Source organism: Oncorhynchus tshawytscha, linkage group LG22 (assembly GCF_018296145.1).
Source record: "Oncorhynchus tshawytscha isolate Ot180627B linkage group LG22, Otsh_v2.0, whole genome shotgun sequence".
NCBI lineage: Eukaryota > Metazoa > Chordata > Actinopteri > Salmoniformes > Salmonidae > Oncorhynchus > Oncorhynchus tshawytscha.
In genome coordinates, this window is record NC_056450.1 from 37,898,504 (window position 1) to 37,923,740 (window position 25,237).

The 25,237-nt window shown below is 45.1% G+C and overlaps 2 protein-coding genes across 2 annotated transcripts in view; both read right to left on the reverse strand.

Annotated features, from left to right (window-relative positions):
- Nucleotides 1-1,339: 1,339 nt before the first annotated feature.
- On the reverse strand, nucleotides 1,340-4,521 carry LOC121840468 (syntaphilin-like). Its single transcript, XM_042304181.1, has one exon. The coding sequence runs from the start codon at nucleotides 4,457-4,459 to the stop codon at nucleotides 4,031-4,033; it is 429 nt and encodes a 142-aa protein (XP_042160115.1). The 5' UTR covers nucleotides 4,460-4,521; the 3' UTR covers nucleotides 1,340-4,030.
- Nucleotides 4,522-4,554: 33 nt separating this feature from the next.
- The window catches only part of LOC112221349 (syntaphilin-like), a 35,994-nt gene continuing 15,311 nt past the window's right edge, over nucleotides 4,555-25,237 (reverse strand). The window contains exons 2-7 of the mRNA XM_042303586.1: nucleotides 21,613-21,727; nucleotides 17,596-17,694; nucleotides 8,062-8,172; nucleotides 7,018-7,170; nucleotides 4,619-6,443; nucleotides 4,555-4,572 (exon numbers count right to left, since the gene is read on the reverse strand). Of these exons, the coding sequence (XP_042159520.1) occupies nucleotides 4,555-4,572; nucleotides 4,619-6,443; nucleotides 7,018-7,170; nucleotides 8,062-8,172; nucleotides 17,596-17,694; nucleotides 21,613-21,662 (2,256 nt within the window). The 5' untranslated portion in view covers nucleotides 21,663-21,727. The remainder of the gene's footprint in view (nucleotides 4,573-4,618; nucleotides 6,444-7,017; nucleotides 7,171-8,061; nucleotides 8,173-17,595; nucleotides 17,695-21,612; nucleotides 21,728-25,237) is intronic.

The following is a 25,237-nucleotide window of genomic DNA, read 5'->3' on the forward strand; positions in this document are numbered from 1 at the left end:
TGGATCTTTACTGAAGAACAGTGATGTCGCTACTATTGCCATTAAAGATAATTGATCTAACTAGCTACAGCTATTAATATTGATTGCTGTTTTATCCCCATACAAGGCATTTAAGAGGGAAAATACCTTTCAGGTACAGATATTATAGAACTCAACCATCTTGGGTATAGATCCCATAACACGTCGAACAAATAATTGGACAATTAAAGGAAAAACAAACAAAAAAGAGTGCACATTCAATACAATAGCTCATAAGGAGAACTTCAAATGATTTCCCCCAAAGATTGTACTGTATATCTCAGAGAAACACACAATCTCAGATCTGACTATAGCCTCACTCTTCCAATGCTAATGACCCAGCCAGTCTGAGACTTAACAGTAAAGTGCACCAGGTCTACTTGGAGTGAACGTATGTGACACAGACAATTTCTGAGGTAATATATCTTTCAATCCTATTGTGAAATAAGATGAGTGAAATGGATGTAGGATACAGTAACAGAGTAGGAAAACCTGTTAAAAAGACAATTTTCTTTAGTTTCCAGTGCAAAAGACTAGTCTACCCCTTTAGCAATGTCACAACAATTGAAAAAAAAAAAAAAATCCTAAAACATTTTGACAGTGTTTAGTGCTATATATAGCGATGACACTACATGAACTATGTACTAATGCAAGCTCCGATGACTCTAAATGTGATTTGGGTCGTTATTTTCGAGCCACCAATATAAGCCTGATCGTCTATGTTGATGCTAAAAGCTTTTCACACAAAAACAGGTACACTGGAGACTGGGAATTATTCCCAAATAAAAAGAAGTCACAGGACAGATAACACTTAACATCATAGCAGTGCATTACCAAATGAAATGATGCTTCAGAGCAGCGGGTGGAACAGTGTACATGGAACGAACTGGGCTCGTTAAAGTGCTACGCTGGCAACGCCAGAACATCAGAAATCACACGATGCTTCAAAACCCAGAAAAATACAAAGCTGTTGGGTAATAACAAGCAATTAGCAGACTGTGATTCTAACATAAGCACTACCTGTAAAAGCCTTTTAATTAACGGAACACCCTACACACAAACAATACAGTTCATTAAGCTTATTTTGTGCAGGGCTGGTGTTTCACTGTTAAAAGGGAGAGAGAAAAAATCCCCTCAAATGTATATATTTTATTAGTCCACTGTTGATACGGTCCCAACATGTTTTACATGTCAGCAGTCAAGTTTACAAGATATTGGACTTTCAAGAAGCAATGTGTCACATGCCACATTACTGAGAGACATTACTGTGACACATTGCTTCTTGAAAGTCCAATATCTTGTAAACTTGACTGCTGACATGTAAAACATTTTGGGACCGTATCAACAGTGGACTAATGAAAACAAATAACAAAATATACAGTTACGAGGGGATTTTTTCCCTTTAAAAACACCAGTGAATTGCTCAAGAAATGTACAAAATAATTGAGTTCCCGCCCGACTACATTGCAGATCATACCAGATCATACAATGTCTGGATACGTCTATAACATAATATCAGCTAACCACATCATATGATGTAGCAATCTGATGCCAAGACTGCACAGTGTGATGAAGTGGCACGCAACGCCAGCGCATCCTAGTCTAGGTCGGGCAGGAACTCGCGATGGATCAATAACTCCCAGCCTGAGTGAGGTTGGCCCTGCACGTCATGTTCTGTCAGGGGAGACTTCAGCTGAGTCAGTCTATAAAATGCATATCGATATGATTATCACTCACACTATACTTTCATGATTGGGATTCTGCTAGAGATATTCTCAAACACCTATGGCTTTTACTGAAACATTTAGAGGCCTTACCAAGCAGGCCTCACAAATGACGTAGGGGCGGGGGGGATTCATAGGTAATGATGATGATGATGATACATGAAGGGGGAGAAATTATAGCAAATGCAGAATATCGAGTGATACTCTAAATCCCAACAGGGCTGTGGAAGTTGTACATACCTGCTGTAAAAGCACACGACAACAGTGAAACGTGTGTAAAGAGGCCTTCAAGCAGTTCATCCATTCATCAGCCAATCTATTGTGTCATTGCTGTTTGTGATTTTACTACTCATATAGGTGCCAGAAGTCATAGCGAAGAGGTTCAATAAGCAAAACCACGCAGAGGAGGGATTGTCAAGCAGAAGAAAATGAACAGGAATTACAGAGCAACAACATAAACGCACATCCAGCACACCTTACAGAAAGCAGTAAAACACTATTGTGTACAAGAAAGAAAGTCATGGAAGGCAAATGTTTTTCAGCATTCAAAGGTAAATGGCCTGTAATGGTCAGGATCTTCAACTATGCTACAATCTAAATTCAAATTCACTGTTTCTTGGTTACAGTTGATTATTTCACTTTAGCTTTGGAAACGTATCCCATAATAAAGGTATTGAATAGTTATGGAATATCAAAATGATATTGCACACAACAACAACAAAAAACTCTGATGGAAAACTGCAGACATAAGGTGTCTAAGGCTAGAGATTCTGGGTTCGCGACCCGGGAGACCCACGGGGTGGCTTACAATTGGTCTGGGTTAGGTGAGGGTTTGGCCGGCAGGGATGTCCTTGTCCCATCGCGCACTAGCGACTCCTGTGGTGGGTCGGGTGCAGCGCACGCTGACCCATTTGGTTTAAGTCCGGTTTAAGTGGGCATTGTGTCAAGAAGCAGTGCGGCTCGGTTGGGTTGTGTTTCCGAGGACACACGGCTCTCAACCTTCGCCTCTTCTGAGTCCGTACGGGAGTTGCAGCGATGAGACAAGACTGTAACTACCAATTTGGATACCATGGAAACCGTAGACGTATTAGACTTTGGAAACACAAACTTGACTTCAAGCAATTGGGGAAAAGGGAATTGCTTAACTTCATAAAGTGAATAATAGTGCAGAACAAAATGGCGAATGGATGACTAAAGAAATGACAACATTTGTTCCTGTTTCCTCTCTGAACTACTCAATAAACTTCAACTCAAAGGACTGTTCTTGCTGGTTGCATCACAATCTTATAGGACATCAGTTAGCTCATTAGTCCCTAGCAAAGACTAATACCAAAACATTACAGTACAGCGCCTGCTTGCTCAGCCTTTCAATTATTTTACATCTCAATGACTTTACATTCATTACAGCCCAAAATAACAAGACACTAAAATCCTGCCAACTCAGTCATAATTTGATTTCAATGCAAACATTCAAATAACAACAGATTACCGTGACAATCATCACACCAAGTCCATAATACCCCCCCCATTTTTAACAGAACAATAAACTTTGTTTTGAATTCTTTTATCTCTATAAATGATTCCTTCTTGAGATGTTTCCGGTTCATGGGTCTGGAATGACTTAACTCTTGGACCGTGGACATGGACTGAATGCTACAAGAGTGATTGTTAATCTAGGACACCGGTGACAGGAAGCAGAAATGTACAGCAGCAGCTTGCCTGGTACCTTTAGGCGGGAAAGGCCATATGTCCCATTATTCACTCCAAAATGAGCAGACCAACTACTGCACAGCTATAGCTGTGATTGCCTTCAGACATCCAGGTGCTTTGGCTACACATCGACACAACAGAGAAGAACACACACGCAACACACTCACACACACCTTGTGTGCACATATACTTACACACCACGAGTCAAAATTGAACTGGACCAAATGAAGAGACTCACAGAGACTGACAGACCGTTCAGTCTCCCTGCACACTAGAGAGAGGAGTTACAATCAGCATCAATCACACCCTCAGGTCATTCAGTGTCCATTCAATCATTCAGTTCTACCATTCAGTTCAACACATCCTGGTGTCTCTTCTCAGTCCAGCAGAGGAGGTGGAAGAGGTCACCAGGAGCAAGGCTCAAAGGAGAGAGTTATACGGTTTGCTAGGAGGCTGTCCTGTCTTCAGAATCATTCCTCCACTCATTCCTTTACCCAGTACATCAGGTGGAGGACGACCCAGGACCAGAGAGGGCAGGGTTGTGTGTGTGCAGCTCCCAGGGTGTCATGGGGCCTGTCTCAGATCTCTGTGCCTCCCATGGCTCCCCCACCTGTGCCTGCGGGGTAGTGCCTAACGCCTCCGGCCCTGCGCAGGGAGCTGAGGGCCACGGTGCAGCAGCCACGTAGCAGGGAGCCGAAGTGGTAAATGGGCAGGGCATCGCCCCGCGGCCCCCGGCACAGCCATGCCACCGTGGGCACCACGGGTACCGCCACCGCCAGCAGGTCAACCAGGAAGTGGCGGCTCCAGTAGCTCTTCACTGCTGGTCCAGACCCAGACGAGGTAGACTCCTCTTCTCCCCCTACTGCTCCCTGAGCCTGATCTTCATCATCATCATCATCATCATCAACCTCTACCACCGTCACCCCAGCGATCTCCTCCTGTTGTAACAAACTTCTCCTGGGCTGGGAGGTGTGGGGCCGTTCCTCCATTGACCTCACCTCCTCCATCTCTACTGAGCTCACCTCCTCCCCCTCCACTGACCTCACCTCCTCCACTGACCTCACCTCCTCCACTGACCTCACCTCCTCCACCTCTACTGACCTCACCTCCTCCCCCTCCACTGACCTCACCTCCTCCACTGACCTCACCTCCTTCACTGACCTCACCTCCTCCACCTCTACTGACCTCACCTCCTCCACCTCCACTGACCTCACCTCCCCTGACCTCACCTCCTCCACCAACCACACCTCCTCCACTGACCACACCTCCTCCAACTCTCCCTGATTCCTCACCTCCACTTCCTCCCTCTGACTATCTACATCTAACTCCTTTACCTCCTCCTGCTTTCCTTCCCCCAGCAACCCCAGGCCCTTTACCTCCTCCTGCTTTCCTTCCCCCAGCAACCCCAGGCCCTTTACCTCCTCCTGCTTTCCTTCTCCCAGCAACCCCAGGCCCTTTACCTCCTCCTGCTTTCCTTCCCCCAGCAACCCCAGGCCTTTTACCTCCTCCTGCTTTCCTTCTCCTAGCAACCCCAGGCCCTTTACCTCCTCCTGCTTTCCTTCCCCCAGCAACCCCAGGCCTTTTACCTCCTCCTGCTTTCCTTCTCCCAGCAACCCCAGGCCCTTTACCTCCTCCTGCTTTCCTTCCCCCAGCAACCCCAGGCCCTTTACCTCCTCCTGCTTTCCTTCCCCCAGCAACCCCATGCCCTTTACCTCCTCCTGCTTTCCTTCCCCCAGCAACCCCAGGCCCTTTACCTCCTCCTGCTTTCCTTCTCCCAGCAACCCCAGGCTCTTTACCTCCTCATGCTCACACAATTGTACCAATCGCCCATCCTCCTCCTGCTTGCCTGCCTCTACCATCACCCCGGCACTCTCCCCCACTACCGCTGTCTGCCTCTCCAACTCCCCCACCGCCTCCCCATCCTCCTCCACTGAGAGGGAGGGCATATCAACTGAGAGGCAGGAAGAGCTGGGTAACGGAGGGCCAGGACCGGGCTCTGTTGTAGCTGTGAGGGTTGTTGGGGTAACCGAATCCAGGTCGTCTCCCTCGTCTGAGACCCAGGTGGAGGTGGGGCTGCAGGCCTGAGAGCGGAATGTGCGCTCTGCAATGGTGTCCAGGTCAGAGGCGTAGCCCACCCCCCCGGGGACAGGGCAGCTCTCTGTCTGGACGGCCTGCTCCCTGGGGTGGTGCAGGTAAAGATGGTGGGACAGACAGGGGTGGCTGGCGCTGCCCGCCTCACCCATGGCACAGCGAAGGGGCGCCACCCTGTCCTTCCCGGGGCACAGCTTGTCGTAGTTGGAGAAGTGTGGCAGGAGGGAGTAGGTGCTGAGCAGAGAGGCTGTCTCCTCAGACAGGAAGGCTGCCTCCAGAAGCAGATCTGCCCTGTGACTGCTGGCTGCACTGCGACTGTGACTATGACTGCCGGCTGCACTGCGACTCTCCCCACAGCACACAAAGCCACTGTCATGGTTCTCCTCCCCTAAAACGCTGTTCCCGTTCTTATCCGCCAGCGCATGGTCGCTCAGCTTGGTGTAGGTGAAGCTACGGGGCAGAGAGCGGGCGGGGGAGCCGTCACAAGACCCACACAGACTCTTGGAACCACCCCATCCAGTCCCTGATGCAGCGGGACTACTTCCAGGCCATGACCCAGCAGTCCCAGGCCTCCCAGCCCACCCTGCCGCTCCTCGTGCTGCAGCAGCAGCCTCCTGCTCCTTGGCCACCCCGTTCTGAGCCAGCTCCATGCTGAGCAGCAGGGTCTCCAGCTTGTGGTTCTGGACGTTGATGTCCTGGAAGTATTTCTGGACGCCGGTGTCGGTGGAGTCGCTGGAGCTGAGGTTGGTGCGCACCACGTCCACCACTTCCTTGAGCTGCTGGATCTCCCTGCGTGCTTCCTTCAGAGCCAGCTGGGCCTCCACGCGGTGACACTCCTCTTCAACCCAGTCCTCCTGCATACGAGACAACTGGGTCCTCAACTCATCGATCTCAGAGTCCCTGAGACAGACATGCAGAGAGTAAACAAGGATGGTTGTGTGTGAGAGAGAGAGAGAGAGAGAGAGAGAGAGAGACAGAGACACAGAGACACAGAGACACAGAGACACAGAGAGAGAGAGAGAGACACAGAGGCACAGAGACACAGAGACACAGAGAGACAGAGAGACAGAGAGACACAGAGACACAGAGAGAGAGAGAGAGACAGAGAGACACAGAGACACAGAGAGAGAGAGAGAGAGACAGAGAGACAGAGAGAGAGACAGAGAGAGATGGGGGGGCAATTGTCAAATTAATGTATTTGGCAAAAATGTTGAAACATTTATATATCAACAAAATTACAAAATTAAATAATTATTATGGTCATTTGATGGAAATGGGGTAGCAGTTGACACAAATTCTTACTGATTACAACTTCAAAGACCATAACATTTCCAAAACATAAAATGCTAAAATCTAAATGTAATTTACATAATGTGCGTTCAGAAAGAGAACCAGTTTAATGAGCCCATTGTTACTCTGGGAAAATGTCTATTTGTCTTGAGATGTATTATCAGTGTGTGTCCCTGCGTCTCACCTGTCCTGCAGCCTGTCGACAGTTTCCTTGAGGCGGGCCCGCAGGTGTCTGATACACACCTCTTTCTGCTGCAGGGGTGTGAGGTACTGCTCTGGGGGAGGGGGGCGGATGCCATGGTTATCTTTACACGAGGTGTATGCCTTCATATGACGCCTTGGAGAGAGAGAGAGAGAGAGGAAACAGAGGACAGGTATAGAACCCATTACCTCCTGTAAGCCTGCAGGCAGCGTTGGGTAAATCCATGAAAAAGGGCAGTACACATTCTGCTGTTTTATGATGCCTGTGATGATGTCAGCGGGGAGAGTTGTCACGTCTTTGTTGTTGTGACATCCCAAAACGGACGTTTCACCAAGGATTAGAGCTTTTAAAGGTCAATACATTCTTATAACAAGTTATAAGGCCTTAGAATAACATGTCCTCATCGTTCAAAATACAACATGATCATAGGCTACTTTTCACTAGGCACTCATTCTCCCATGTAGAAGCACGATACCAACATGAGGCATAACGTCTTTGGCTTAGGGCTCCATTCAATACGTATCACTGAAGATTCGCTGTACAGCACATTTTATTATTACACATTTTTTTATTTTTTATTTAACTAGGCAAGTCAGTTAAGAACAAATTCTTATTTACAATGACGGCCTAGGAACAGTGGGTTAACTGCCTTGTTCAGGAGCAGAACGGCAGATTTTTACCTTGTCAGCTCGGGGATTCGATCTAGTTACAGGTCTGTGAGAGCCAGAAATCTTGCTAGTTTGTAGGTGACCAAATACTTATTTTCCACCATAATTTGCAAATAAATTCATAAAAAAATCCTACAATGTGATTTTCTGGATTTTTTTTCAAATTTTGTCTGTCATAGTTGAAGTGTACCTATGATGAAAATTACAGGCCTCTCTCATCTTTTTAAGTGGGAGAACTTGCACAATTGGTGGCTGACTAAATACTTTTTTGCCCCACTGTATGTCGTTATAACGCTGACCTATCACGGGCATCGAGCCCTGTCTTAAAGATTGATGCGGAGGCCATTTTGAATCTTACCCCTTGGTGGGGCTGCAGTCACTGCCCTTGCAGGAGCCAGAGTTAGTGCTGCTGCTGCTGAGAGAGGCATTGCCATGGGGATCTCTGTTGCTGACTGGGGCAGCTGTCCGTCTGTTCCAGAATGAGAGGGACATAGTTACTACATCATACAACACAGACACCAATGATCCGCTTAAACCAACAGTAATCACGGCCAAAACGTAATCATGCCCACAAAAAAAACACGAGACAGAACTTGCCAAGACATAAAAGGCCATTATGGAGGAAGACATACAGTTGAAGTCAGAAGTTTACATACAACTTAGCCAAATACATTTAAACTCAAGTTTGTCACAATTCCTGACATTTAATCCTAATAAAAAATCCCTGTCTTAGGTCATTTAGGATCACCACATTATTTTAAGAATGTGAAATGTCAGAATAATAGTAGAGAGAATGATGTATTTCAGCTTTTATTTCTTTCATCACATTCCCAGTGGGTCAGAAGTTTACATACACTCAATTAGTATTTGGTAGCATTGCCTTTAAATTGTTTAACTTGGGTCAATCGTTTTAGGTAGCCTTCCACAAGCTTCCAATAATAATAATAAGTTGGGTGAATTTTGGCCCATTCCTCCTGACAGAGCTGGTGTAACTGAGTCAGGTTTGTAGGCCTCCTTGCTCGCACACACTTTTTCAGTTCTGCCCACAAATTTTCTATAGGATTGAGGTTGGGGCTTTGTGATTGCCAATCCAGTACATTGGCTTAGTTGTCCTTAAACCATTTTGCCACAACTTTGGAAGTATGCTTGGGGTCATTGTCCATTTGGAACACCCATTTGCGACCAAGCTTTCACTTCCTGACTGATGTCTTGAGATGTTGCTTCAATATATCCACATAATTTTCCTCCTTCATGATGCCATTCATTTTGTGAAGTGCATCAGTCCCTCCTGCAGAAAAGCACCCCCACAACATGATGCTGCCACCCCCGTGCTTCACGGTTGGGATGGTGTTCTTCAGCTTGCAAGCTTCACCCTTTTTCCTCCAAACATAACGATGGTCATTATGACCAAACAGTTCTATTTTTGTTTCATCAGACCAGAGGACATTTCTCCAAAAAGTACAATCTTTGTCCCCGTGTGCAGTTGCAAACCGTAGTCTGGCTTTTTTATGGGGTTTTGGAGCAGTGGCTTCTTCCTTGCTGAGCGGTTTCAGGTTTATGTCGATATAGGACGCGTTTCCTTCCTGCGCGGTATGACGGCTGCGTGGTTCCATGGTGTTTATACTTGCGTACTATTGTTTGTACAGATAAACGTGGTACCTTCAGGCGTTTGAAATTGCTCCCAAGGATGAACCAGACTTGTGGAGGTCTACAATGTTTTTTCTGAGGTCTTGGCTGATTTCTTTTGATTTTCCCATGATGTCAAGCAAAGAGGCACTGAATTTGATGGTAGGCCTTGAAATACATCCACAGGTACACCTCCAATTGACTCAAATGATGTCAATTAGGCTATCAGAAGCTTCAACATAATTTTCTGGAATTTTCCAAGCTGTTTAAAAGGCACAGTCAACTTTGTGTATGTAAACTTCTGACCCACTGGAATTGTGATACAGTGAATTATAAGTGAAATAATCTGCCTGTAAACAATTGTTGGAAAAACTACTTGTGCCATGCACAAAGTAGAAGTCCTAGCCGACTTGCCAAAACTATAGTTTGTTAACAAGAAATTTGTGCAGTGGTTGAAAACCTAGTTTTAATGACTCCAACATAAGTGTATGATAACCTCGGACTTCAACTGTAAATTATGTTCTGTAACACAGACCATTAAATTTGACTTTCTGAATGGATGAAAGCAAAAACAAAGCAGGACGTCAACAATGTCATCGATAACAAATAAGAAAGGTGAAAGGTTGTCATCCAGCCAACAACAGATCAGCTTGCGTGTGATGGTTTTAGAAAATACCTGGATTCAACCTACATGCCATGGACTTCGTAGCATAATGTTCCGTTGTTCTAACATACTAACATGTCTAGTGATATTCAATTATATATATATTTTTTTAAGTAAATCAGAAGTTCCAATTAATATTGAAAAAATGTATATTCAACAACAAAGCATCTTGGCATTAAGACCAAATCCACGCCTAGGGAACAGAGAGCGATAACAAAGAGACAATGAGAGAGGAGGGATAGAGGGAGTGATAGAGAGAGAAAGGCATATAGAGAGAGGGCTAGAGAGAGAGGGGTAGAGAGAGAGGGGTAGAGAGAGGGCTAGAGAGAGAGGGAGAGAGAGAGTGGGATAGAGAGAGAGAGAGGGCTAGAGAGAGAGGGCTAGAGAGAGAGGGGTAGAGAGAGAGGGGCTAGAGAGAGAGAGAGGGCTAGAGAGAGGGCTAGAGAGAGGGCTAGAGAGAGAGGGGTAGAGAGAGGGCTAGAGAGAGGGTAGAGAGAGAGGGCTAGAGAGAGAGGGCTAGAGAGAGAGAGGGTAGAGAGAGAGAGGGGTAGAGAGAGAGGGGTAGAGAGAGAGGGGTAGAGAGAGAGGGGTAGAGAGAGAGGGGTAGAGAGAGGGCTAGAGAGAGAGGGCTAGAGAGAGAGAGGGCTAGAGAGAGAGGGTAGAGAGAGGGCTAGAGAGAGAGGGCTAGAGAGAGAGGGTAGAGAGAGAGGGGTAGAGAGAGAGGGGTAGAGAGAGAGGGCCAGAGAGAGAGGGCTAGAGAGAGAGGGGTAGAGAGAGAGGGCTAGAGAGAGAGGGCTAGAGAGAGAGGGGTAGAGAGAGAGGGCTAGAGAGAGAGGGGTAGAGAGAGGGCTAGAGAGAGAGGGCTAGAGAGAGAGGGGTAGAGAGAGGGCTAGAGAGAGAGGGCTAGAGAGAGAGGGGTAGAGAGAGGGCTAGAGAGAGAGAGGGGTAGAGAGAGAGGGCTAGAGAGAGGGCTAGAGAGAGAGGGAGAGAGAGAGGGAGAGAGAGAGAGAGAGAGAGAGAGGGCTAGAGAGAGAGGGAGAGAGGAGAGGGCTAGAGAGAGAGGGGAGAGGGCTAGAGAGAGGGCTAGAGAGAGGGCTAGAGAGAGAGGGGTAGAGAGAGAAGGATAGAGAGAAGGATAGAGAGAGAGAGGGCTAGAGAGAGAGGGAGAGGGATATAGAGAGAGGGCTAGAGAGAGGGCTAGAGAGAGAGGGCTAGAGAGAGAAGGATAGAGAGAGAAGGATAGAGAGAGAGGGCTAGAGAGAGAGGGCTAGAAAGAGAGGGCTAGAGAGAGGGCTAGAGAGAGGGATAGAAAGGCATATGGAGAGAGGGATAGAGAGAAAGGGAGAGAAAGGCATATGGAGAGAGTGAGAGAGAGAGAGCGAGAGGGAGGGAGACAAAGAAAGAGAGAGGTGTATATATAGAGAGAGAGGGATAGAGAAAGAGAGAGAGGTGTATATATATAGAGAGAGAGGGATAGAGAAAGAGAGAGGTATATATATATATAGAGAGAGGTGTATATAGAGAGAGAGGGATAGAGAAAGAGAGAGAGAGGGTATATATATATATATATATATATATATATAGAGGGATAGAGAAAGAGAGAGAGAAGTATATATATATATAGAGAGAGAGAGGTGTATATATAGAGAGAGGGATAGAGAAAGAGAGAGGTGTATATATAGAGAGAGAGGGATAGAGAAAGAGAGAGTATATATATATATATATATATGTAGAGAGAGAGAGGTGTATATATAGAGAGAGAGGGATAGAGAAAGAGAGAGGTATATATATATATATATAGAGAGAGGTGTATATATAGAGAGAGGGATAGAGAAAGAGAGAGGTGTATATATAGAGAGAGAGAGGGATAGAGAAAGAGAGAGAGGTGTATATATAGAGAGAGGGATAGAGAAAGAGAGAGAGGTATATATATATATATATATATATAGAGAGAGAGGTGTATATATATAGAGAGGGATAGAGAAAGAGAGTGAGGGATAGAGAAAGAGAGAGGTATATATATATATAGAGAGAGAGAGGGATAGAGAAAGAGAGAGAGGTGTATATATAGAGAGAAAGGGATAGAGAAAGAGAGAGTATTATATATATATATGTAGAGAGAGAGGTGTATATATATATAGAGAGAGAGAGAGGTGTATATATATATATAGAGAGAGAGGTATATATATATATAGAGAGAGAGTGTAGGTATATATATATATAGAGAGAAAAGAGAGAGGTGTATATGATATATAGAAAAGAGGTGTATATATATATATATAGAGAGGGATAGAAAGAGAGAGAGGTGTATATATATATATAGAGAAAGAGAGAGGTGTATATATATATATAGAGAGAGGGATATAGAATAGAGAGAGAGTAGGTGTATATATATATATATATATATAGAGAGAGAGGTGTATATATATATAGAGATAGAGAAAGAGAGAGGTATATATATATATAGAGAGAGAGGTGTATATATATATATAGAGAGAGAGGTGTATATATATATATAGAGAGTATATATATATATAGAGAGAGAGAGAGAGGTATATATATATATATAGAGAGAGAGAGGTGTATATATATATATAGAGAGAGCGAGAGAGGTATATATATATATATATATAGAGAGAGAGTATATATATATAGAGAGAGAGGTATATATATATATATAGAGAGAGAGGTGTATATATATATATATAGAGAGAGAGAGGTGTATATATATATATATATATAGAGAGAGAGAGGTGTATATATATATATAGAGAGGTGTATATATATAGAGGTATATATATATAGAGAGAGAAAGAGAGGTGTATATATATATATATATATAGAGAGAGAGAGGTGTATATATATATAGAGAGAGCGAGAGGTATATATATAGAGAGAGAGGTGTATATATATATATATATATATATATAGAGAGAGAGGTGTATATATATATATATAGAGAGAGAGGTGTATATATATAGAGAGAGAGGTGTATATATAGAGAGAGATGTATATATATATAGAGAGAGAGAGGTGTATATATATATATATAGATATAGAGAGTGTATATATATATAGAGAAAGAGTGTATATATATATATATATATATAGAGAGAGGTATATATATATATAGAGAGAGAGTATATATAGAGAGAGAGATATATATATATATAGAGAGAGAGAGAGGTGTATATATATAGAGAGAGAGGTATATATATATATATATATATATATAGAGAGAGAGAGGTATATATATATATAGAGAGAGAGAGAGATAGAGAGAGGTATATATATATATATATATATAGAGAGAGAGAGAGAGAGAGAGATATATATATATATATATATAGAGAGAGAGAGGTATATATATATATATATATATATAGAGAGAGAGATAGAGAGAGGTGTATATATAGAGAGAGAGGTGTATATATATATATATATATATATAGAGAGAGAGAGAGGTGTATATATATAGAGAGAGAGGTATATATATATATATATATATATAGAGAGAGAGAGATAGAGAGAGGTGTATATATATAGAGAGAGATAGAGAGAGGTGTATATATATATATATAGAGAGAGAGAGAGAGATAGAGAGAGGTGTATATATATATAGAGAGAGAGAGGAAGAGTTGTGCTGACCGACAGTGCCGCTCCGGAGACTTGGTAGTGAGATATCCTCGATCCGTTGGGCGCATTGAAACCATAAAGCCTGTCTCCATTGGAATGTAGTCTAGCTCTATAAACCTGCAGTAGTCAAACCTGACCAAAGACAACAGGCTGATACGGTGAGGTGGTGTTGATAGTGGTGTCTGTGAGACTGAGATGCAGGCTAGAACCAAGTGACCAACATCAATAGTACTTAGGACTTATACCCTGTGTTGGCCAAACATGTTGACCATGGTCATCATGGTATAAGTAAAGGGAACACCTCTAGTCTGATAGGGAGAATCTTTAAAGTCATTAAAGACTGTGGCCTGGGTTGTTCAGAGCAGAAGCACTGGCTAATAGTGGATTCAAGTATTACCGCTCCTTTAAAACTGGCTCATTATAATGTATTCTTTAGGCCTGGGAGATACCTTCACTCTGGTTAAGTGTACATACATCTGCTTTGTTATTTTATGAGAAAGATCGAAGGCAGAGAAACAACTACTAACGATGAACTTGCCCAGTCGAGGTCTGCTATAGGCCAACAGGGCATCTGAAGAGGACTTCACCTCAACATTATTCTCCTTAACGAAGACATGATTAAACCATGATTAATGGTAATCAAACCATGATTAAGACATGCTGACATGACAAACATATGTCTGGTCCACTTCTCACTCTGTTCCTACCTGTCCCTCTCTCAGCACGAAAGGAGAGCCTTTTATTTCTGCAGTTGCATCAGAGCTGAAAATATCCCTAGGCTGCATTATTCTCATCCCAAAGTCACACCAAAAATATGCTTGTAATATCTGGGGAAATTCTTACCCGTAAGAAGAAAAAAAACACACACAGCAAAAACAACGAACTAAAAAGTCATCAGAATTTTAAAAAATTAAATAAATAAAATCTCCCCAAAACATTTGAAGTATCAACTTCTGTTGAAATTATATTCATGTACAGGTAACTGCCAAAATAAAGGAAACACCAACATAGTGTCTTAATGGGGTCGTTGGGTCACCACCAGCCAGAACAGCTTCAATGCACCTCGGCATAGATTCTACAAGTGTCTGGATCTCTATTGGAGAGATGAGACACCATACTTCCAGGAGAAATTCCCATAATTTGGTGTTTTGTTGATGGTGGTGGAAAACACCGTCTCGGTCGCCGTTCCAGAATCTTCCATAAGTGTTCAATTGGGTTGAGATCTGGTGACTGAGACGGCCACGGCATATGGTTTACATCGTTTTCATCAAACCATTCAGCGACCACTCGTGCCCTGTGGATGGGGGCATTGCCAAAATAATGGCCTGCCCAGCATTTGTAAGCATGATGAGATGCTTATGGCTTTATTAACTCAGCCACCACACCTGCTTGGAAGCACCTGCTTTAAATATACTTTGTTTCCCTCATTTACTCAAGTGTTTCCTTTATTTTGGCAGTTACATGTCATTTTCCAATGCTATTAGTGAGGGGAAGGGGCACTGTGATGGTCAACTCCTGTACCGTATTCATCTGTCACTGTTGACCAATTGGTTGCTTTACTAATGACAGCCAATTAAACAAAGCAATCAAAGGCTGTCTGTTATCTAGGAGGACAGGGGTTTTGCCCAATCACTGGCTTCCAGACTGGGTGGGAGGAGATAAGAAAAACAGATATGACAGATATAGCAGCCTGGGGATTGTAGGAAGGGTCAGGATAGGGTATGACAGGTTATGACGAAGGCCAACAGCATACAAACAGAAAACACGGTCAAGCTGAGGAGAGCAGTGGAAGCAAGCCTGGAAAGAAAGGTAGAACATGTCAAATATATAGACTAAATAAGGGTTTGGCACAACTGGAGTCCACCATCACATGTCCAGCTATGTTTATAGCATTTTGTGACATCTGCTGATATGAAAATGGCTTTATAAATACATTTGATTGATTACATCTCTTCTCCTTTGAGATGGACCCTGGTAGGTAAGTGGTGTGAGGAAGGCTGGTGTTATTATGTGTAGGAAGGCCGGGTGGTATAAGAGAAGGCTGTGTGGTATAAGAGAAGGCCGGGTGGTATAAGAGAAGGCCGGGTGGTATAAGAGAAGGCCGTGTGGTATAAGATAAGGCCGGGTGGTATAAGAGAAGGCCGTGTGGTATAAGAGAAGGCCGTGTGGTATAAGAGAAGAGAAGGGTGGTATAAGAGAAGGCCGTGTGGTATAAGAGAAGGCCGTGTGGTATAAGAGAAGGCCGTGTGGTATAAGAGAAGGCCGTGTGGTATAAGAGAAGGCTGGGTGGTATAAGAGAAGGCCGTGTGGTATAAGAGAAGGCTGTGTGGTATAAGAGAAGGCCGTGTGGTATAAGAGAAGGCCGGGTGGTATAAGAGAAGGCCGGGTGGTATAAGAGAAGGCCGTGTGGTATAAGAGAAGGCCGTGTGGTATAAGAGAAGGCCGGGTGGTATAAGAGAAGGCCGGGTGGTATAAGAGAAGGCCGGGTGGTATAAGAGAAGGCCGGGTGGTATAGAGAAGGCCGGTGGTATAAGAGAAGGCCGGGTGGTATAAGAGAAGGCCGTGTGGTATAAGAGAAGGCCGTGTGGTATAAGAGAAGGCCGTGTGGTATAAGAGAAGGCCGGGTGGTATAAGAGAAGGCCGGGTGGTATAAGAGAAGGCCGTGTGGTATAAGAGGCCGGTGGTATAAGAAGGCCGGGTGGTATAAGAGAAGGCCGGGTGGTATAAGAGAAGGCCGGGTGGTATAAGAGAAGGCCGGGTGGTATAAGAGAAGGCCGGGTGGTATAAGAGAAGGCCGGGTGGTATAAGAGAAGGCCGGGTGGTATAAGAGAAGGCCGTGTGGTATAAGAGAAGGCCGTGTGGTATAAGAGAAGGCCGTGTGGTATAAGAGAAGGCCGGGTGGTATAAGAGAAGGCTGTGTGGTATAAGAGAAGGCTGTGTGGTATAAGAGAAGGCTGTGTGGTATAAGAGAAGGCCGGGTGGTATAAGAGAAGGCCGGGTGGTATAAGAGAAGGCCGTGTGGTATAAGAGAAGGCCGTGTGGTATAAGAGAAGGCTGTGTGGTATAAGAGAAGGCTGTGTGGTATAAGAGAAGGCCGTGTGGTATAAGAGAAGGCCTGTGTGGTATAAGAGAAGGCCGTGTGGTATAAGAGAAGGCCGTGTGGTATAAGAGAAGGCTGTGTGGTATAAGAGAAGGCCGTGTGGTATAAGAGAAGGCCGGGTGGTATATAAGAGAAGGCCGGGTGGTATAAGAGAAGGCCGGGTGGTATAAGAGAAGGCCGTGTGGTATAAGAGAAGGCCGTGTGGTATAAGAGAAGGCCGGGTGGTATAAGAGAAGGCCGGTGGTATAAGAGAAGGCCGTGTGGTATAAGAGAAGGCCGTGTATAAGGTATAAGATAAGGCCGTGTGGTATAAGAGAAGGCCGTGTGGTATAAGAGAAGGCCGTGTGGTATAAGAGAAGGCCGTGTGGTATAAGTAGAAGGCCGTGTGGTATAAAGGCCGGGTGGTATAAGAGAAGGCCGTGTGGTATAAGAGAAGGCTGTGTGGTATAAGAGAAGGCTGTGTGGTATAAGAGAAGGCCGTGTGGTATAAGAGAAGGCTGTGTGGTATAAGAGAAGGCTGGGTGGTATAAGAGAAGGCTGTGTGGTATAAGAGAAGGCTGTGTGGTATAAGAGAAGGCCGGGTGGTATAAGAGAAGGCTGGATGGTATAAGACAAGGCCGGGTGGTATAAGAGAAGGCCGGGTGGTATAAGACAATATAATATTGGCGATGTCAGTGTACCACCCAATCTGTTTGGTGCATCTGAGGGTTTATCAGTGAATATCAGAGATCCATTGATCTCTGTCTGTCTGTCCAGCTATGACTACAGCACATCTCCTCCTCTCCGTGTACAGTACATTCTAGTGGTTCTGCAGCTACAGCTACAGAGCATGCTCTCTGGGACAGTATAACAGAATTGTGTCTCACGCAGGGCGCGTGGGTAGGGGTACGGGTACGGGCGAGGAGGACGACGACAGCGTTTGCTGCAAGCGGCGTTTGGGCTGCAGAGGATTCAGAGGGTTGAATCTGGGAAGAGAGACGAGAGACAGATTTCATGCTACCGCTGCTCTGTAGCTAGGACATTGCACATTAGTTATTCATTTAGGTGAAAGATCAATGTAAAGACATAAAGGCATGGAGTGCAAGGTGACAGTACAGTAACACTTATGTTGAATAAATTAACTACTGACCAGATATTCACTCCATTTATAGAAACTCTACACACCACCACATTCACTTTAGCTAACAAAACAAATTCATGGTCCAATCACTGTCAGATAAAAAGAGAGAAAAGCAAATAAAAGCAAATCTCTCAAGTGCTGACACAATCATGACTGCAGAGGGAGGGAGGGACCGAGAGAGAGAGAGAGAGACACAGAGAGAGAGAGAGAAATGAGAGAGGGAGAGAGAGACAGAGAGGGACAGAGAGAGAGACAGACAGAGGGAGAGAGAGAGAGAGAGACAGAGGGAGAGAGAGAGAGAGACAGAGAGAGGGAGAGAGAGAGACAGACAGAGGGAGAGAGAGAGAGAGAGAGAGAGAGAGAGAGAGAGAGAGAGAGAGAGAGAGAGAGAGAGAGAGAGAGACAGACAGACAGACAGACAGACAGACAGACAGACAGACAGACAGACAGACAGACAGACAGACAGACAGACAGACAGACAGACAGACAGACAGACAGACAGACAGACAGACAGACAGACAGACAGACAGACAGACAGACAGACAGACAGACAGACAGACAGACAGACAGACAGACAGACAGACAGACAGAGAGAGAGAGAGAGAGAGAGGGACAGAGACAGTGAGAGAGAAACAGAGAGGGACAGAGAGAGAGAGGGAGAGAGAGATAGACAGAGAGAGATAGACAGTGAGAGAGAGAGATAGTGAGAAAAAGAGAGAGAGTGAGAGAGAGGGAGGGAACAGAAGAGAGAGAGAGAAGCATTGGCCTGTAACCATTTATGGAGCTCAGCAGCTGATGGGACAGAAGCAAACGCTGAGCCTCAGCTCTCTCAGGAGATTATGAGCCCCTGTACTGTAGCAGTATAGACAAACACACGTTCACACTAGAGGTCGACCGATTAATCGGAATGGCCGATTAATTAGGGCCGAATTCAAGTTTACATAACAATCGGAAATCGGTATTTTTGGGCGCCGATTTCCGATTATTTATTTATTTAACTAGGAAAGTCAGTTAAGAACACATTCTTATTTTCAATGACTGTCTAGGAACTGTGGGTTAACTGCCTCGTTCAGGGGCAGAACGACAGATTTTCACCTTGTCAGCGCAGGGGTTCCAATCTTGCAACCGCACAGTTAACTAGTCCAAGGCTCTCACCATTGCACTCCACGAGTAGCCTGCCTGTTACGCGAATGTAGTAGAAGCCAAGGTAAATTGCTAGCTAGCATTAAACTTATCTTATAAAAAACAATCAATCATAATCACTAGTTACAACTACTGATCCAGTTTAGCAGGCAATATTAACCAGGTGAAATTGTGTCATTTCTCTTGCGTTCATTGCACGCAGAGTCAGGGTATATGCAACAGTTTGGGCCGCCTGGCTCATTGATAACTAATTTGCCAGAATTTTATGTAATTATGACATAACATTGAAGGTTGCGCAATGTAACAGTAATATTTAGACTTATGGATGCCTCCGTTAGATAAAATACATAACGGTTCCGTATTTCACTGAAATAATAAACGTTTTGTTTTCGAAATGATAGTTTCCGGATTCGACCATATTAATGACCAAAGGCTCGTATTTCTGTGTGTTATTATGTTATAATTAAGTCTGATTTGATAGAGCAGTCTGACTGAGCAGCAGCAGGCCCGTAATCATTCATTCAAACAGCACTTTCGTGCGTTTTGCCAGCAGTTCTTTGCAAGCACAGCGCTGTTTATGACTTCAAGCCTATCAGCCTAATGGCTGGTGTAACCGATGTGAAATGGCTAGCTAGTTAGCTTGGTGTGCGCTAATACTGTTTCAAGCGTCACTCGCTTTTAGATTTGGAGTAGTTATTCCCCTTGCGCTGCAAGGGCTGCGGCTTTTACTATAATAACTACAACCTAAAACCTCTTACCTGGGAATATTGAAGTCTCATGTTAAAAGGAACCACCAGCTTTCATATGTTCTCATGTTCTGAGCAAGGAACTTAAACGTTAGCTTTTTTACATGGCATATATTACTTTCTTCTCCAACACTTTGTTTTTACATTATTTAAACCAAATTGAACATGCTTCATTATTTATTTGAGGCTAAATTGATTTTATTGATGTTTTATATTAAGTTAAAATAAGGGTTAATTCAGTATTGTTGTAATTGTCATTATTAAAAACAAACAAAACAAAAAAAATTGGCTGAGGCTTTTTGGTCCTCCAAGAATCGGTATCGGCGTTGGAAAATCATAATCGGTCGACCTCTAGTTCACACACAACATTTCCTATTCAAGGAGACTCCCCATCATTAGAAATGGTCCCTGGGTGGGACAGAACCATTATCTTCACCACTGACTATTTCTTGTGGGTGATAATAAGATGACAAAATAGGAGGTATGGAGAACAACAGAGAGATGCAAGAGAGAGAGGGGTTAACTAAGAGGTTGACTAAGAGGTTGACTAAGAGGTTGACTAAAAGGTTAACTAAGAGGTTAACTAAGGGTTTGGAAAAGAGTTTGACTGAGAGTTTAAGGGTTTGGAAAAGAGGTTGACTAAGAGGTTGGCAAAGAGGTTGACTAAGAGGTTGACTAAGACGTTGACTAAGAGGTTGACTAAGGGGTTGACTAAGGGGTTGACTAAGGGGTTGACAAAGAGGTTGACTAAGATGTTGACTAAGAGGTTGACTAAGGGGTTGACTAAGGAGTTGACAAAGAGGTTGACTAAGAGGTTGACTAAGAGGTTAACTAAGAGGTTGACTAAGAGGTTGACTAAGAGGTTGGCAAAGAGGTTGACTGAGAGGTTAACTGAGAGGTTGACTGAGAGGTTGACTGAGAGGTTGACTGAGAGGTTGACTAAGGAAGGTTGACTGAGGGAATTGACTAAGAGGTTGACTGAGAAGGGTTGACTGAGGTGGTTGACTGAGGGGGTTGACTAAGAGGTTGACTGAGGAAGGTTGACTAATAGATTGACTAAGATGTTGACTGAGAAAGGTTGACAGAGGTTGACCTAGGGGGTTGACTGAGAGGTTGACTGAGGGGGTTGATTGAGGAATGTTGACTGAGAGGTTGACTACATAAGAGTTAAGTTAATCTAAAAAGAAAGTGAAAGGAGAAAGATTGCGGAAGATTTAGAGAAATGACGACAGACAGAGAGAGTATGAGTTTTAGATAGGTAGGTAGGTGTGTCTGCAGTGCTGTACCTGCGTGAGCCAGACGCAGATTAAGAGGTTGACTAAGAGGTTGACTAAAAGGTTAACTAAGAGGTTGACTAAGAGGTTGACTAAGAGGTTAACTAAGGGTTTGGAAAAGAGTTTGACTGAGAAGTTAACTAAGAGGTTGACTAAGAGGTTGGCAAAGAGGTTGACTAAGAGGTTGACTAAGACGTTGACTAAGAGGTTGACTAAGAGGTTGACTAAGGGGTTGACTAAGGGGTTGACAAAGAGGTTGACTAAGAGGTTGACTAAGAGGTTGACTAAGAGGTTGACTAAGAGGTTGACAAAGAGGTTGACTGAGAGGTTAACTGAGAGGTTGACTGAGGAAGGTTGACTAATAGATTGACTAAGATGTTGACTGAGAAAGGTTGACAGGGGTTGACCTAGGGGGTTGACTGAGAGGTTGACTGAGGGGGTTGATTGAGGAATGTTGACTGAGAGGTTGACTACATAAGAGTTAAGTTAATCTAAAAAGAAAGTGAAAGGAGAAAGATTGCGGAAGATTTAGAGAAATGACGACAGACAGAGAGAGTATGAGTTTTAGATAGGTAGGTAGGTGTGTCTGCAGTGCTGTACCTGCGTGAGCCAGACGCAGATCTCCGACTGGAAGGGACAGGAGCAGACATGGAGGCAGACTCCTCTCTCCTCGTCTTTCTCCGTGTCTCTCTATCACTCTGCAGTGACAGCCAGCCTGAGAGGAAAACAAACGACACACAAACAGGTACTGACTCTGTGGACGAGGCAGGACATGACATCACATACTGTTTTAAACCAACAAAACAAGCTATTATATTCAAGTACGAAGAAGACAGTGAGGTCACACACACACGCGCGCGCGCAGGCTTCGTTGGTGAGAACTATGGATGTCTCAGCATTGTGCTGAGAGCTAACACAAGATGGCAGGAGCCAGGGATGGCACAGATCTGGGATCAGCCCAGCCAGACAGAACATCAGGGAGAAGCAGCCAATCACCACTCATTCGTCTGACAGTGTTTGTGCTTCAACAGAAAACAATTCTGTATTTGATTTAGTGATAATAAACAAAATATAAATAAAGTCTGACAGTTGTTTTGATCTTTCAATACGACCTAATAAACATGCTGTCAAAGCTCAGGTTGAAATTCATCGCAATGTTGGGTGAAGGCCAATTATAAGATATGGGTCTGAAGGTACACAGTCTGTCTAGTGATCAAGGTACACAGTCTGTCTAGTGATCAAGGTACACAGTCTGTCTAGTGATCAAGGTACACAGTCTGTCTAGTGATCAAGGTACACAGTCTGTCTAGTGATCAAGGTATACAGTCTGTCTAGTGATCAAGGTACACAGTCTGGGGAGACAATCAGTGATGGATTGAGAGAGACAGACCTGATTGGGGAGGTAGAAAGGGAGAGATAGATTGATCAGCAGGCATAATGAGAGGAGAGAGAGAGGGAGAGAGAGAGAGGGGAGAGAGAGGGAGAGAGAGAGGGAGAGGGGGAGAGAGGGGGAGAGGTAGAGTGATCAGCAGGCATAATGAGAGAGAGAGAGAGAGGGAGAGAGAGGGGAGGAGAGAGAGGGGGAGAGGTAGGGTGATCAGCAGGCATAATGAGAGGAGAGAGAGAGGAGAGAGAGGGAGAGAGAGAGAGGAGAGAGAGAGAGAGAGAGAGAGGGGGAGAGGTAGAGTGATCAGCAGGCATAATGAGAGGAGAGAGAGGGGGAGAGGTAGAGTGATCAGCAGGCATAATGAGAGGAGAGAAAGAGGAGAGAGAGAGAGGGGGAGAGGTAGTGATCAGCAGGCATAATGAGAGGAGAGAGGAGAGAGAGAGAGAGGGGGAGAGAGAGGAGAGAGGGGGAGAGAGAGGAGAGAGGGGAGCGATAGAGCGATCAGCAGGCATAATGAGAGGAGAGAGAGGGGAGAGAGATGGGGGGAGAGGGGGAGAGGTAGAGTGATCAGCAGGCATAATGAGAGGAGAGAGAGAGAGAGAGAGAGAGGGGGAGAGAGAGGAGAGAGGGGGAGAGAGAGGAGAGAGGGGAGCGATAGAGCGATCAGCAGGCATAATGAGAGGAGAGAGAGGGGAGAGAGATGGGGAGAGAGGGGGAGAGGTAGAGTGATCAGCAGGCATAATGAGAGGAGAGAGAGAGAGAGGGGGATAGGTAGTGATCAGCAGGCATAATGAGAGGAGAGAGAGAGAGAGAGGGGGAGAGAGAGGAGAGAGGGGGAGAGAGAGGAGAGAAGGGAGCGATAGAGCGATCAGCAGGCATAATGAGAGGAGAGAGAGGGGAGAGAGGGGGGAGAGAGAGGGGAGAGAGAGAGGAGAGAGAGAGGGGGAGAGGTAGAGTGATCAGCAGGCATAATGAGAGGAGAGAGAGAGGAGAGAGAGAGAGAGAGAGGGGAGAGAGAGAGAGAGAGAGAGGGGGAGAGGTAGAGTGATCAGCAGGCATAATGAGAGGAGAGAGAGGGGGAGAGGTAGAGTGATCAGCAGGCATAATGAGAGGAGAGAGAGAGAGGGGGAGAGGTAGGGTGATCAGCAGGCATAATGAGGAGAGAGAGGGGGAGAGGTAGAGTGATCAGCAGTGGCATAATGAGAGGAGAGAAAGAGGAGAGAGAGGGGGAGAGGTAGTGATCAGCAGGCATAATGAGAGGAGAGAGGGAGAGAGAGAGGGGGAGAGAGAGGAGAGAGGGGGAGAGAGAGGAGAGAGGGGAGCGATAGAGCGATCAGCAGGCATAATGAGAGGAGAGAGAGGGGAGAGAGATGGGGGAGAGGGGGAGAGGTAGAGTGATCAGCAGGCATAATGAGAGGAGAGAGAGAGAGAGGGGGAGAGAGAGGAGAGAGGGGGAGAGAGGGAGAGAGAGGAGAGAGGGGAGCGATAGAGCGATCAGCAGGCATAATGAGAGGAGAGGGGAGAGAGATGAGGGGGAGAGGTAGAGTGATCAGCAGGCATAATGAGAGGAGAGAGAGAGAGAGAGGGGGATAGGTAGTGATCAGCAGGCATAATGAGAGGAGAGAGAGAGAGAGGGGGAGAGAGAGGAGGGAGGGGGAGAGAGAGGAGAGAAGGGAGCGATAGAGCGATCAGCAGGCATAATGAGAGGAGAGAGAGGGGAGAGAGGGGGAGAGAGGGGGAGAGAGAGGAGAGAGAGAGGGGAGCGATAGAGTGATCAGCAGGCATAATGAGAGGAGAGAGAGGGGGGAGAGTACATGCAGGGAAAGAGGGGATTAAACCCATCAATAATAGAACACAGGATTTAGTGAGCTCAGGAGCCAAGTGTCCACCCTAAGGATGCGCCCTAAACCTCCCTCAGGCTTCTCCATAAACCCACCCACCCTTCTGTCTGTGTGGGCTCAGAGCTAGAGATGGCCTCCTTTTGCTCCCTGTTCTGACTTCAAGAGGCCTTCTCAGTCTCCCAACCCTCCTTACTCTCTCACGACTGGTCTTGACCTCCTCCTCTCCTCCTCATCCCCTCTCCTCCACCTCATCCCCTCTCTTCCTCTCCTCCCGTCTTCTGAAAATACTCTCCAATATAGTTATTCCTTTCTTGTCCATCTTCCTTCCCTCTGTTATCAGTTATGTGTTGTATGTGGAACCATAGTTTGGCTAGTAGGCGGGATCTAATGTGGATGTGGGGTCTACTCTATCCATCCATCCATCCATCTGTGGTCCCGTGTGGCTAAGTTGGAAGAGCATGGTACATGCAAAGCCAGGGTTGTGGGTTAGATTCCCACGGGGGGCCAATTTGAAAATGTATGCACTCACTACTAGATTAGAGTGTCTCCTAAATTATATATATATATATCTATACAGTGTTTTTGATCATGAAAGGGCCCTACTCTTATGTGAACACAGCCAGTCCATTAGACTCTCAAAGACAATGCTACACTGTAGTTTATGTTGTTCCACTTTCCTTGCCTGGCAGGATTGAGCAGTAATGTACTGTTTGTTCCAACCCTGCAGTGTAGAGTAACTGTGCTGAATCACCCTTTGACAGAGAGACCCAGCTGGTTGTCACCTTATCTCATCACTCATAACGCCCTCCGGGATCTCTACAGCCACAGGGCATGAGCTAGGAGGAGGAAGCCATGATGGCTTTCCTGTTATTGGCTGTCACTTAGCAACGTCAAATCCTCTGCACCAATCAAAGCCTTTTGATTCGGAAAAAAGTGTAACATGATTAAATACAAAAATAAACAATCCCTCTTACACGCACACACACACGCACACACA

Coding starts and splice junctions, on each gene's coding strand:
- LOC121840468 (XM_042304181.1), bottom strand. CDS start 4,459: ATGGAGGAGGTGAGGTCAATGGAGGAACGGCCCCACACCTCCCAGCCC.